The sequence below is a fragment of the Hypanus sabinus genome, chromosome 3 (assembly GCF_030144855.1).
Source record: "Hypanus sabinus isolate sHypSab1 chromosome 3, sHypSab1.hap1, whole genome shotgun sequence".
NCBI lineage: Eukaryota > Metazoa > Chordata > Chondrichthyes > Myliobatiformes > Dasyatidae > Hypanus > Hypanus sabinus.
In genome coordinates this window covers 8,779,525-8,795,539 of record NC_082708.1, presented here as the reverse complement: position 1 = coordinate 8,795,539, position 16,015 = coordinate 8,779,525, and the positions used below count along the sequence as shown (strand labels likewise).

The 16,015-nt window shown below is 42.1% G+C and overlaps 1 protein-coding gene across 4 annotated transcripts in view; it reads right to left on the bottom strand.

Annotated features, from left to right (window-relative positions):
- Positions 1 to 16,015, bottom strand: part of uvrag (UV radiation resistance associated gene) — a 444,495-nt gene that overhangs the window by 294,314 nt on the left and 134,166 nt on the right. For all 4 annotated transcript variants that reach the window (XM_059963685.1, XM_059963683.1, XM_059963687.1 and 1 more), the window contains one exon: positions 10,467 to 10,572. In XM_059963685.1, the coding sequence (XP_059819668.1) occupies positions 10,467 to 10,572 (106 nt within the window). The remainder of the gene's footprint in view (positions 1 to 10,466; positions 10,573 to 16,015) is intronic.

Here is a 16,015-nt window from a genome sequence, read left to right as displayed (position 1 = left end):
CTGCAGAAGATTGGTAAAAAGCATCTAACTGGAACACTAGCCTCCAGTGCAACCAGGATATCATCAAAGTGCAATGCCCCAAAAAGGTGGCATCCATTCTTAAGGAACCCATCACCAAGGACAGGCCTTCTTCTCATTGCTACCATCAGAGAAGAGGTACAGGAGCCTGAAGACACACTCAACAGATTGCAACATGTTGTTGTGCAGAGGGATTGCAGCATGGAGTGCTTGTGCATGAATTACAAAAGGTTGGTTTGCAGGTGCAGCAGGCTATCAAGAGGGATTGAATTTAAGAGCAGGGAGGTTATGATGCAACTGTATAGAGCAATGGTAAGGTCATATCTGGAGTACTGTGGAGGTGGTGCAGAGCAGGTTCACTAGGTTGATGCCAAAGATGATGGGATTAGACTATGAGGAAAGATTAAGTCGCCTGGGATTGAATTCATTGGAATTCAACAGAATGAAAGGAGATCTTATAGAAACATATAAAATTATGAAAGGGATAAATAAGATAGAGGCAGGAAAGTTGTGTCCACTGGTAGGTGAGACAAGAACTAGGAGATGTGGCCTCAAGATCGGAGGAGTAAATTTAAGATGGAGATGAGGAGGAACTGTGTTTCCCAGAGAGTGGTGAATCTGTGGAATTCTCTGCCCAATGAAGCAGTGGAGGCTACCTCAGTAAATACATTTAAGAGAAGGTTGGACGTTTTTCTTTGCATGGTAGGGGAATTAAGGATTACGGGAAAAAGGCAGGTAGGTGGAGATGTGTCCATGGCCAGACCAGCCATGACCTTATTGAAAGTGGAGCAGGCTCGACGGGCCAGATGGCCTACTCCTGCTCCTATTTCTAATGCTCTTATGTAACATTTTAGAAACAACTTTGTCCCCTCCATCATCAGATATATAAATACAGTATGAACCTATGAACATTACATCATTTATTTTTGTTTCTTTTGCTCTTCTTGCACTACTTATTCTATATATATATTTCATGACATATGCCAATGATATTAAACCTGATTCTGGCATATATATAGCTTGGTGGTATAGACTTTTACACAGTACTGTACTTGTCAATGTGGCGTGGAGAGCAAGTTTGTGGTCTGGTGGGAGCAAAGAATGTTGGGAATGGCAAGGCTGAACTGCTGCGGGACAGATGACAGAGAGGAGTGTCAGGGGAGGGAAGTGGCGTGAGTGCAAACACACCCAGCCCTGAGACACCAGGTAACGTCACTTGATTACAAACAATTAACTATTGATCATTACAAAATATCTCTCTGGTGCTTTCCGTTCCCTCCCCTCTCCTTTTCCCTTTTCCCAACCATGATTCCTCTCTCCTTGTCCCCTTCCCACTCTCTATCCACAATAAAGACCCATATCAGAATCAGGTTTCTCATCACATACATATGTCATGAAATCTGTGGGGTTTTTTTGAGGCAGCAGTGCTGTGCATACTTAAAGTTTTGTGCAAAAGTGGTTTCATGTTTTACAACATCAAATCACAGTGGATTTAATTTGGCTTTTATGACACTGATTAATAGAAAAATACTCTGTTGTGTTAAAGTGAAAACAGATCTCTACAAAGTGATCTAAATTAATTACAAATATAAGACACAAAATAATTAATTGCATTAGTACTCACCCCCTTCAAGTCAGTATTTAGTAGTTACACCTTTGGCAGCAATTACAGCCCTGATTCATGTGGATAGGTCTCTATCAGCTCTGCACATCTGGACACTGCAATTTTCCCCCATTCTTCATTAGAAAACTGCTCAAGATCTGTCAGATTGCTTGGGGATCGTGAGTGAATAGCCCTTTTCAAGTCCAGCCACAAATCCTCAATTGGATCGAGATCTGGACTCTGACTTGGCCACTCCAGGACGCTAAGCATGCTGTTTTTAAGAAATTCCTGTGTAGTTTTACCCTCTACCTTCACAAGCCTTCCAGGGTCCGCTGCAGTGAAGCATCCCTATAGCACGATGCAACCACCACCATGCCTCACGGTAGGGATAGTATGTTTTTGACAATGCGCGGTGATTGGCTTATGCCAAACATAGCATTTAGTCTGAGAGCCAAAAAGCTCAATTATGGCTTTATCAGGACATAGAACCTTCTTCCAGCTGACTTCAGAGTCTCCCACATGCCTTCAGGCAAACTGTAGTTGAGATTTCATGTGAGTTTTTTTTTCAACAATGACTTTATCTTTGCCACTCTCCCATAAAGCTGCAACTGGTGAAGCACCCGGACAACAGTTGCTGTATACACAGTCTCTCCCATCTCAGCTGTTATAGGTCTCTTGATGGCCTCCCTCACTTGACCCCTTGCATGATCACTCAGTTTTTGGGGACAGCCTGCTCTTGGCAGATTTACAGCTGTGCCACATTCTTTCCATTTCTTGATGATTGACTTAACTGTACTCCAAGGGATATTCAATGATTTGGAATTATCCATCACCTGACTTGTGCTTTTCAATAAGTTTTTTGCAGAGTTGCTTGGAGTGTTCTTTTGTCTTTATGGTGTAGTTTTGCCAAGACACTGACTCACCAGCAATTGGACTTTCCAGTTACAGGGGCATTTTTACTACAATCAATTGAATCACCTTGACTGCACACAGGCCTCCAAAACAGATCTCCATTTAACTAATTATGTGACTTTTAAAACCAATTGGCTGCACCAGTGATGATTTGGTGTATCATATTAAAGGTGGTGAATACTTCTGCAATCAATTACTTTGTTTTATATTTGTAATTAATTTAGAGTACTTTGTACAGATCAGTTTTCACTTTGACACAAGAGTCTTTTTCTATTGATTAGTGTCAAAAAAGCCAAATTAAATCCACTGTCATTCAATATTGTAAAACAATAAAACATGAGAACTTTCAAGGGGGTGAATACTTTTTATAGGCACTGTATTTTGATGATAAATTTACTTTGACAGGGAACCCCTCTGTATGGAGCAAAGGAGGACAGAATATGTTTGCAACAGGTAATCAGAGGAGATGATGGCTGTTTTTCAGGAGGATTGGAATATAAAAGTAATTATACTGTAACTGTCGATGGTGTTAGTTTGACCACAAGGTGCTAACATGGTCAGCTTATTCAAAGGAAGATACATCATTGGAAGAAGACTTAAGAGAAGAGTTTTAGGAAAAGCTTCTCCCCTTTTGCCATCAGATTTATGAACGGACAGTGACCCCATGAACAGTACCTCACTAATTTTGTTCACTTTTTGCACTACATTAATGATCTTTTCTGGATGTCTCTACCAAAGGAGGTGTAAGGTGCTCCTTCCCTCCAACAGCCTGCAGGCCACCCTTGGACAAGGTGTAGCACCTGCTTAAGTCAGCTGCAATGAAGCCATGGCAGCATGTGGTGGATGGTCGTATGAGCAGCTGGTGAGATCACAAGCCCTGGTTATGTGACCACTGACACCAGGCAGACAATTTCTGAAGAGTATTGATAACAGTTGGGGTCACCCGTCCAGTAAAGACACTGCCCAGAAGAAGGCAATGGCAAACCATTTCTGTCGAAAAATTTGCCAAATACAATCATGGACATGGAAAAACCATGATCACCCATGTCATAAAACATGGCACATAATGAACAAAGTATTTATTTATCTGTTGGCTATACTGCTATCACAAAATAACAATTTTCACAACCTGATTCTGAGTTAATGTGAGGACGCAAGAGACTACTGATGCCAGAACCTGGACTAAGAACAATCTGCTGGAAGAGCTCAACAGGTCATAGAACAATACAGCAAGTACAGGCCCTTTGGCCCACAATGTTGAGCCGACCCTTAAACCCTGCCTCCCATATAACCCCCCCCCCCACCTTAAATTCCTCCATATACCCGTCTAGTAGTCTCTTAAATTTCACTAGTGTATCTGTCTCCACCACTGACTCAGGCAGTGCATTCCACACACTAACCACTCTCTGAGTAAAAAACCTTCCTCTAATATCCCCCTTGAACTTCCCTCCCTTTACTTTAAAGCCATGTCCTCTATATTCTCTAAACCAGGCAGCATCCCTGTAAATCTCCTCTGTACCCTTTCCAATGCTTCCACATCCAGGTCAAGGAACATCTGTGAACTGTTGGGGAGTGGGAGGAGGGATTTGTTGACCGTCATTATCATGATCCTGTCAATGGAGGGATTGTCTTATGAGGGAAGGCTGAAAGAGACACAGTGTTGGTAGCTATTTCTAAAGAGAAGCTCCAAGAAATACTAGATAAAATCATCAAAGTTCAAAGAGAGGATTAACCATCAACTGCTAGAAGACCGAATGTTTGGTTGGCACAAAGGAGAAAGAATACAGAAATGCGAACTGAAAGTGGGCAACGAAACAATTAAATAAACATGGAAGTTCAATTACCTAGGGACACAATGGTAGGGCTGATGTTAAAATTAGGAGGAGGATTGGGATTAAGTGCATGTTCAAGTGTTTGAGCAAGTTTCTAAAGAATAATATATATTTCCTGGGTATGAAACTCAGAGTTGTGGTGCTACACTCATTCCCACTAACATATGGGAATTTTGGACAATATCAAAGCAAAATGAGGGAAGACTCGAAGCTGCAGAAATGTGGTTTTTGAGAAGAATGGTGAAAATATCGTGGAAAGACAGAGAAATAGATGAGGAAGTGTTAGGAAAAGCTGGAATAAGAAGAGAGCTAATATCATCAATCAGGAAATGCAATTGGAATTTCAGGGACACGTTCTGAGGAAGGAGAAGCTTGAACATCTCAGTGACAGGAAAAAGTGATGGAAGAAAAAGTCACAGTCACAGTGCATGACATTCATGAGTTAATACATCAAGGGTGGACAGGCATAAAGTGTGAACAACTTATCAGAAATTCTCAGATTAAAGACAGAAGGAAAACCCTGATTGGGCATGGCATATGAGAGCTGGACCAGCCATGATCTCAGAGCGGACTGAAAGGGTTGCATGGCTTCCTGCTGAACTTACTCATGGCTTTGCATTGTTGACCTAATTTATACGAAGTGCAATAGCTGTGGACGATGAAACAAGCTGAAGGACAATTTCAGAAAAACAGGAAGACAATGATCTGTACCAAATTTTAAACACTTAAGAGAAAGGGAACAGGGGTGGCAACCACATGAACATTTACTTGAATCATGCAGAGAACACACTGCGGCACAAAGTATGTGGTAGCATAACAGTTAGCATAATGCTATTACAGTGCCAGTGACCCTGGTTCTATCCTACAGCTGCCTGTACAGAGTTTGTATGGTCTCCCTGTGACTGTGTGGATTTCCTCCATGTGCTCTGGTTTCCTCCCACATTCCAAAAATGCACAGGTTAGTAGATGAAGGGGCTTGTCTTCCGATTAAGGTGGCACCTGTGTACAACACTCTTTTAGTCGACATCTTCTGGATAGATCATGAAACCATATATCTCACTTCTTTTAGGTCTTTTACATTTATTTTTCATTTCGAATGTGATTCTGGAACTGTTGGAGCCTGTGATTTGCACTTTGGAGATTGTTTGGGTGTTCCAATGCTCTGCAGTCTCCGGGAGACAGAAGTAACGTGTGGGAATCTCATAGCGAGAAGGCTACAGGACAGGTGCAAATCAATGTTCGACTCCATTTCACTAATTTAAGCTTCCATTGTTCACCCATTAAAACAATGAGGGAGACTGAAACATTGAGGTGAACGTGGAAGGTGTCCTCTGGCTGTCTGCAATTTTATCCCTGGTGGGATCGCTCTGCTACTGGAGAGAGAAGACTGCCTTTTTATTGCTGGTGGGATCACTCTGCTACCAGAGAGGGAAAGACCTGCCACTGTCCCCAGAGAAAGTTATCAGGTTTTCTGCATTTTGGATATGGACTTGGACTATAGACTATTTTTCAGTCTTAAATTTTTTTAAATATTCTGTGTTTTACAATTGATCTTTCTCATTTTGTGTGTGGGGGGGAGAGGGATTTGAGGGTCGATGTGTCTGTTCCATTTTTGTTTGCTTTTTTGTGTGGGGAGATTTTGGGGTTGATTATCATGCCACCATTCTTTTCTTTCTTGGTTTTGTGGTTATCAGCAGAAGAATTTCAGAGTTGTATTATTTTGATAATAAATGAACCTTTGAAACTTTTTTGTTGTATCCATTCCGGGGCAGCTCACTCATCCTTGGTCCTGCCAGAAACTCAGCTCTCATCTGTGGCTCCCAGTAGCATTTTGCACACGGCAGCAGTATTCCACTTCGAGAGGGAGACTAAACCACGTGAGGGTAGTCGGTGGGCTTCATACCCTAGTAAGATAGGGACATGCCTACCTTAACTTACAAAGTCAATGCAGGTGGACTGTGTGTTTTGAGATCGACAGTGAGATCCAACAGCCAAGAAGGCAGATCTACAACACTTCATACACAGTGAAGGGCATGAGGATGCACATAAGTAGTCATGGTAATCCACTGCAAACAAGGAAGTCCCAATTCTGACTACTACTCATACCACGAGACCTGAACTGAGGTTGAGAGCGGAACTGCCCCAGTGCAATGGCTTTTCCATTTTAAAAACTCTACCGCAAAGGTCTCTGTCATCATCAGATACACAACAGGCAATCATTCTAGAGGGAACTTCCCTGAAGCATGGCATAATTTTATACCATCGTTCGTCACTTCTTACCACTGAGGTACTGCAAACTATCTACAGCAAATTATTTCCTCCCAAAAAAAGTGATCCCTGAATTTGACACCAGTCATGTTTTCACAGATGTCTACATTTAACCAAAAAGCAGCAAATGGTCAGGAAAACAGAATAAGAGGTTGAAAATTGCTGCAGTTCTGAACAACTGCAGCTGTAACCTCGCTAGAGAGGACACCACAGATTTATACGTTTGTAGAGAGAGCTGTTAGATGAATAGCCATGACATGATCAACTATGTCACCTCGGGGCAATGCGTCTTTTAAGCTGGTGGCCTCAGACGGAATTTAGTGGTCTTAAAGACCTCCAGATTGAATTGGGTGTTAACACACCGGGAAGATGTATCGTGGTACATGATTGATATCTTTCAGCACAGATGTGGCACCTACAAACAGCAGATTGAAATAACACTTGCTAGTGGAAACTCTTACACAGTCAAGTAAAAGAAAACAAGTCTTTGCAATGACTTTTCAGAAAGTGTGCCTACTGCACAGAACCAGATTGATTTAAATCTCAGCAATTTTAAATTATCATCAATTTTGCCCTCAAGGCAACATTTCACAGTGGTGGGACGGAGAACTATTCAGCCTTAAGTGATCCAGCATCAATGCTGAGGAATCCTAAGTTTTCTACACAGAGTTGAAAGCTGAATAAAGTTCTTTGTCTATAATAATATGCTCCACCCTGAGCCACATGCCAAGAAGATGCAAAACAATTCAGTATTAAACAACATGGTGGAATGTTTAGCTATAATTTCTGTCAACACTTTATCATTCCATACCATTAGCTGTCACCCATAACTACAAGCAAGCTCTTGTTGCTTGAAGTCATCAAGTTCTCACATAAATTTCATTTGAATAGAATTGAAATCCTGCAAGTGGAACGTGCCCTGCACAGTACCGTACAGTTTGCTTCAAGCAAACTTCAGAGTAACTCAATTTGTTTCAGGTATGGAATTTTCAATTTTTAAAAATTTATTTAGAAATATGGCACTGAACCCACCAATTTAACCCTAGCCTAATCATGGAACGATTTACAATGATTAATTAAACTACTAACCGGTACATCTTTGGACTGTGAGAAGAACCCAGAGTACCTGGGAAGAAACCCGTACATACACAGGAAGGATCATATAAACTTGCTTACAGAGCATGCTGGAATTGAATCTGAACTCTAATGCCCTAAGTTGTAATGGTGTCATGCCAAACGCTACACTTTTGTGGCACCAATCTACAGTTACGTTCCAAGCTCAACTTCAAAAGGACAGAATCTAGTTATTCTACTACACACCGACATTTTCTTCTTAAAGAAAAAAAACAGCTACTACATTGAGCAAATCCTTTTATCTACATGCTCTTTGTCCAACCTCTCCCTTGACCTTGCCACCATTAGTAACCCTACCAAAAGTTAAACACTAGATGGCATCACTCTTGGGATGTCCAGAACTCAAAATGCTCTCCAAAACAAAGTGACGATCCTTGCAGAAGTATCGACATAGTGTTGTAGAAAGAAAAACAACATTCATTTCTTTCAGCTTCACAACACTACCAATGTAGACATCTTCCATGATGTTATGCAGTTAATCTCATTTTTCCCTTGCAACCTTGTTGCAGTATCCTTGCTGTTCCTAGGAGTGCACTCTTCAGGACCAAGATCTTAAATGTTGTTCCCAGGATTTGTTGGAGCCACTCTTCAAGTCCAGGTGTCACAGCTCCAAGTGCTCCTATTACTACTGGGATTAGTCTGGCTTTAAACTTCCACATCCTCTCTATCTGCTCTTTCAAGTCCTGGCATTCCTCCAGCTTCTCATATTCTTTCTTCCTAATGTTGCTGTCATTCATGATTACCACATATATTATTATTGTTTTCTTCTGTTCCTTGTCCAGCACTACTATATCTGGTTGGTTGGACAGTACTTGCTTATCAGTATGTATTAGGAAGTCCCACAGGATCTTAGCTCTGTCATTCTACATTCCTTTCTCAAGTGTTTCCCACTTGGACTTGGGATTGTCCAATTCATACTCAGCACAGATGTTCCTGTACACAATTCCTGAAACTTGCAGAAATAGAGCAAAAATAGAGAGGAGGTGGAGTCCATGGGTTCAATGACCATTCAGAAATATGATGGTGTTCACACAAAATATTAGTGGAAGTCGAGCAGCATCTATGGAGGGAAATAAACAGTCGATGTTTCTGGCTGAGACCCTTCATCAGGACTGGAAAGGAAAACAGGGAAGAATCTAAACTTGAACGGCCGGGGGGCTGGGGAGGAGTACAAGTTGACTGGTATTCGGTGAGATCAGGTGAGGGGGAAGGTGGGTAGGTGAGGGAGTGGGGATTAAGTAAGGAGCTGGGAAAGGATAGGTGGAAGAGGCAAAGAGCTGAAAAAGGAATCTAATAGAAGACAGAAGACTATGGAAGAAAGTTTCCATCATTAGCAGAATTGCTAGTGTTTAAATTGAACACCTTAACAATTCGCTTACTGCAAAGCAAAATACACCTCAGTGTCTTGCAGAAAATTGGATGTAAATGACTAATCATTCCTTGGATGGTGTGAGGGCAAAAGGTTAATGGAGACAAGAAGGATAGAAGAGCCCATCCTTTTCAGATCAGATATCACTTGGTATGGCAACTGCTCTACATGTGACTGAGAAACTGCGGAGTTGTGGAAGTATCTCAACACGTCATGGAAACCAGCCTCCCTTCCATGGACTCTGTCTTGAATTCTTGCTGCCTCAGTAAAGCAGAATCAGAAATCACTAGCATACGTTGTAGAATTTGTTTTGTGGAAGCAGTATATTGCTAATACATAATAGTAAAAAAGCTATAAATTACAAAAGAAATATATTTTAGAAAGAGAGCAAAAATGTTGAGGCAGTGTAAATGGATTTGTTGTCCATTCAGAAATCTGTGAGGGGAAGAAGCTGTTCCTAAAATGGCTTCTGTACTTCCTCCATGAGGGGAGAAATGAGCAGAAGGCACGTCCTGAGTGATGGCGTCCTTATTGATGTATAACTAAATGCAGTTGTATAAGAAACAGAAGTGGGTAATGTACATTCCCACCCCCAATCATCCCTACTCCTTTGAACCTGCCATGTTTTTTGACATCATAGTGATCTCACTTTCACTCTCGTGCTACAGTCAATATCCCTCAACTCCCCCACAGCCCAAACTGTCCCACTCTGCCCTCAATACAGTTGCAAGACCACATTTTATGAGTAATTAATGCAGAAAACCAGGTTTGATGGACCAGTGGGCTAGATTCATGTATTTGTAGAACCAAGGTGCTGCCCCTATAGACAGTATAGGGTGGCACAGTAGAGATACGTCTCTCCTAAGGAGGTGTAAAGCGCGCCTTCCCTCCGCTAGCTTGCAGGTCACCCTTGGACAAGGCGTAGCACCTGCTTAGCACTCCCCATCCCGATCAGGGTCACATCAAGACATGGAAGCAGGTGATGGCTAGTTGTATGTGCAGTTGGTACATATCACAAGACCTGGTTACATGATCACTGACACTAGGCAGACTATCTCAGAAGAGTAATGTTAATGGCTGGGGTCACCCATCTTATAAAGACACTGCCCAGGAGGCAATGGCAAACAACTTCTATAGAAAATTTGCCAAGACCAATCATGGTCATGATCACCTATGTCAAATAACACCACACAAAACACGCGACAATATTGGATCAATAACTCCATTACTAAAACATACAATATCCAAGTGCATTCCCATATTTCAGATGGTGTCAAAAATTCCACAAGCTTAAAATAAATATTTTAGAAGTATTTAATACGAGTCTTACCAATTGTGTTGATGATGCTGTTAAACGCAACTTCTCCTCAATTTCTTTGCCTACTCTTTGAACAGTTACCTGAGTCTGTTTTATTGCACGTTGGGCAGTGTGAAGTCTGTAAAATGAGAATTAAATTCACAAGTTTAATTCATGAGAACAAGTCCTGCCTTTTGGTAAAAAGAGCAAGGTACATCCTTCAGCCCCCACTGCAATTTGTATATTATTTAGTTAAATTTGGGCACCACAGTAGCACAGCAGTTAGCCCAACATGGGGCATCAGAGTTTGGAGTTCAATTCCAACGCCAGCTGTAAGAAGTTACCATGTCCTTCCTTTGAGTGCAAGAGTTTCCTCTGGGTGCTCTGATTTTCTCCTACATACCAAAGATGTTCTGATTAGTAGGTTCATTAAACTGTCCTGTGGTTAGGCTAGGGTTAAATTAATGGGTTGCTGGGGGCTGTATCCCATTGGACCAGAAGGGCCTGTTCTGCATTGTATCGCTAGATAAAAATAAATTGAAAATGAAGGGAAAAGATCACTGTCATCACAAAAAGCTGCAGAAGGTTATAAATCTAGTCAGCTCCATCTTGAGCACTAGCCTACAAAATACCCAGCACATCTTCAGGGAGCGGTTTCTCAGAAAGGCAGCGTCCATTATTAAAGACCTCCAGCACCCAGGACATGCCCTTTTCTCACTGTTGTCATCAGGTAGGAGGTACAGAGCCTGAAGGCACACGCACAGTGATTCAGGAACAGCTTCTTCCCCTCTGCCATCCGATTCCTGAATGAGCATTGAAGCTTTGGACACTACCTCACTTTTTTTAATATAAAGTATTTCTGTTTCTGCACATTTTTAATAATCTATTCAATGGACATAATTGATTTACTTGTTTATTTATTATTGTTTTATTTTATTTATTATTTTTTCTTCTCTCTGCTAGATTATATATTGCTTTGAGCTGCTGCTGCTAAGTTAACAAATTTCACGTCACATGCCGGTGATAATAAACGTGATTCTGACAATTTGATGAATTATTTCTGTTCAGTGGAGACAGCGATATAAGCAATGGATTGTGGGGGAGACACAAGGACAGAGAAAGTGAACCACTGTAACAATTTTCTCACCATGTAAGATGGTACATGGAATCTAGTGGAGTAGCACTAAACTACTTGACAGGAACAACACCTCATAATCCATCTGGTAGCCTCCAACATAAGACATGAACATCGATTCCTCCAACTTCTTCTGGTAATTTTGCCCCCTCCCCTTCTCTCTTCAATTCCCCATTCTGCCCCCCCCCCAACCTCTTCTCTTCTCCTTACCAGCCCATCATCTCCCTCTGGTGCTCCTTTGCCCTCCCTTTCTTCTATGATCCACTCTCCTCTCCTATCAGATTCCTTCTTCTCCAGCCCTTCACCTTTTCCACTTATCACCTCCCGAATTCTTACTTCATCCACCTGGCTTCAGCTCTCAATTTCTAGCTTGTACTCCTTCCCCTCCCCCCAACTTCTTATTTTGGAGTCATCCACCTTCCTTTCCAGTCATGATGAAGAGTCACGGCTCGAAATGTTGACCGGTAATTCATTCCCATAGATGCTGCTTGAGCTGCTGAGTTCCCCCCAACATTTTGTGTGCATTGATCTGGATTTCCAGCATCTGCAGAAGTCCTAGTGTCTGGGAATTCATCCCATGCTGACAAAAAAAAATTAAGTATCACTAACAAAGGTCTCTGTAGTTAGGACCACCTAACGAACCACATCTGGCATCATGAGTTCATCCCATAAATATTCAACTAAGTTAATTAGGAAGGTTTTCCAGCTTGGAACACATTCACAACTGCCCTCTTTTCTCCCATCCACACAGAAAAAAGTATGAGTTTTTCAAATGTGACTTTCTTAAGTACAAGTTTAATAACACAAAACCATAAGACACTGGAGCTGCATTAGGCCATTCAGCCGCTTGAATTTCCAGCACATCTGCAGATTTCCTCGTGTATGCTACATTCTATATCCAGTTCAGTCAATATATTGGATTTACTGAGTACATAAGTACTTCTGGAGTTTAGAGGAATTAAAGGTTTCACTGAAACTAAGAACATTCCTACAGGTCTTGGCAGATTCTAACAAACTTCTACAGATGTTCTATTGAAAGTATCCTGACTGGCTCGATCACAGTCTGGTATGGCCATTCAAATGCGCACGAAAGCAAGAAGCTGCAGACAGTAATGAACTCAACACAATACATCACAAGCACATCTCTCACCACCATCGGTAGTATCTACAGAAAGCACTGCCTCAAGGCAGCGATATCCTAACAATTTCCCCCCCCCCCACCTCCCACCAACTATCTGACCCATGCCATCATCACGCAGCAACCATCAGGCAGGAGGTACAGAAACCCGAAGTCGCATACAACCAAATTCAAGAACAGCTATTCCCCTTCAAAGATTAAAGATTAGCTTTATTTGTCACAGCTATAGCAAAACATACAGTGAAATGTGTTGCTTTGCGTCAATAACCAATACAGTCCAAGGATGTGCTGGGGGGTAGCCCAAGATGTCACCATGCTACCAGCGCCAACACTGCATGCCCTCAAGTTACTAAACGTAATGAAAAGTGTTTGAAATGTGGGAGGAAACGGGTGCACCCAGAGGAAACCCACATAGTAACAAAGAAAGCATTCAAACTCCTTACAGAGAGTAGCAGGAATTCAAACCTGATCGCAATCACTGACACTGTAAGAAATTACACTAACCACAACTCTACCACACCATATGATCTGTACAGACAGCATACAAGACAGGATGTTCACTGTATCTTGGTGTGGGTGACAATAACACACTCAGACCCCACTTAGAAACATATGTAACACTTGCCCAACAGGCTGGTATATGTCTAGGGGAAAAAAAATCCAGCCTCTCGCCAACCCCCGCCTCCCATAAACGCAGGTACTGTGGGAATCAAGTTAATGCCGTGACACGCACACAATATCAAACTCACACCAGATACCGTTATGGAATATACTTTAGAGATTTTACTAAAACTAAATGAATACTAACAATCTAACAATACAGTATAAATGAAGGAATAGAAAATAAAGTAAAAGGTGCCAAAATCAGAGTTCAGTCAGTTTAGTGCACATCATTGGAGCTCAACCATCGAACCATTCGACCCCTCGTCACTTTCCTCCGACTTCCACATCCTTGTACCTGGGACCACCCTGGTGGTCAACCAAGCAGTGCAGCACACGTCCACCTTCTTCGGCATCTGCTTCCCCGACTCCCCGAAAAGACCGCGAAAACCCCGTTCCCAGACCCACAAGTCAAAATAACATTTCCCCATTGGTTAACAAATGAATACAATCCCTGTTATCAGCAATTCTAAAGTTAAACAACTGCGAGAGAAAGCACTTACCATAACAAAGAAGCATTCCTACGCTTAACAAAACAAAGAAGCCATTTTGATTAACATACGCAGTACACTGTACACATAAAAATGTCCTATGGACTCGGACCTCAAGATCCCTCTGATCCTCCGCACTAAGAGCCTCACCATTAATACTATGTTCTGCCATCATATTTGACCTACCAAAATGAACCACCTCACAATTATCTGTATCAAACTCCATCTGCCACTTCAGCCCAGTTTTGTATCTGATCAATGTCCTGCTGTAACCTCCAAAAGCCCTCCACTCTATCCACAACACCCCCAACCTTTGTGTCATCAGCAAATTCACTAACCCATCCCTCTACTTCTTCATCCATGTCATTTGTAAAAATCACAAAGAGTAAGGGTCCCAGTACAGATCCCAGAGGCACATCACCGGTCACCAACCTCCATGCAAAATATTACCCGTCTACAACCACTCTTTACCTTCTGTGGGCAAGCCAATTCTGGATCCACAAAGCAAGGTCCCCTTGGATCCCATGCCTCCTTACTTTCTCAATAAGTCTTGCAGGGAGTACCTTATCAAATACCTTGCTAAAATCCATTTATACTACCTCTACTGCTCTACCTTCATCAATATGTTTAGTCACATCCTCAAAAAATTTAATCAGAATCGTAAGGCACGACCTGCCTTTGACAAAGCCATGCTGGCTAGGCCATATCATATTATGCCTCTCCAAATGTTCATTAATCCTGCCTCTCATGATCTTCTCCATCAACATACCAACCACACTAGTATGACTAGCAACACACACAAAATGCTGGTGGAATGCTGCAGGCCAGGCAGCATCTATAGGGAGAAGCACTATTGACATTTTGGGCCGAGACCCCTCACCAGGGCTCCTGACGAAGGGTCTCAGCCCAAACGTCAACAGTGCTTCTCCCTATAGATGCAGCCTGGCTTGCTGCGTTCCACCAGTATTTTGTGTGTGTTGCTTGAATTTCCAGCATCTGCAGATTTCCTCGTGTTTACTTAAGTATGACTCACTGGTCTCTTATTTCTTGGGCTAACTCTACTCCCTTACTTGACTAAGGGAAGAACATCCGCAACCCTCCAATCCTCCGGAACCTCTCCCGCCCCCATTGATGATGCAAAGATCATTGTCAGAGGGTCAGCAATCTTCTCCCTTGCTTCTCACAGTAGCCTGGGGTACATTCATCCAGTCCCGGAGACCAATCCAACTTGATGCTTTCTAAAAGCTCCAGCACATTCTCTTTCTTAATGTCTATATCCTGAAGCTATTCAATCCACTGTAAGTCATCCCTACAATCGCCAAGATCCTTTCCTGTAGTGAATCCTGAAGCAAAGTATTCATTAAGTACCTCCAGTTCCATACACACTTTTCCACCATCACACTTGATTGGTCCTATTTTCTCATGTCTTATCCTCTTGCTCTTCACATACTTGTAGAATGTCATGGGGTATTCTTCAGTCCTGCTCGCCAAGGCCTTCTCATGGCCCCTTCTGGCTCTCTTAATTTCATTCTTAAGCTCCTTCCTGCTAGCCTTATAACCTTCTAGACCTCTATCATTACCTATTTTTTTTAACCTTTCCTAAGCTTTTCTTTTCCTCATTGACTAGATTTTCAACAGCCTTTGTACACTACGGTTCTACTACCCTACCATCCTTTCCCTGTCTCATTGGAATGTACCTATGCAAAATGCCATGCAAATATCCCCTGAACATTTGCCACATTTCTGCTGTACATTTCCCTGAGAACATCTGTTCCCAATTTATGCTTCCAAGCTCCTGCCTGATAGCTTCATATTTCCCTTTACTCGAATTAAACATTTCCCTAATTTGTCTGTTTCTATCCCTCTCCAATGCTCTGGTAAAGAAGATACAATTGTGATCACTATCTCCAAAATGCTCTCCCACTGAGAGATCTGACACCTGACCAGGTTCATTTCCCAATACCAAATCAAGTACAGCCTCTCCTCTTGTAGGCTTATCTACATATTGTGTCAGCAAACGTTCCTGAACACACCTAACAAACTCACCCCATCTAAACTCCTTGCCAAACCCCTCGGGAAATTAAAATCTCCCATCATGACAGCCCTGTTATTATTACTTCTTTGCAGAATCTGTCTCCCTATCTGCTCTTCGATGTCC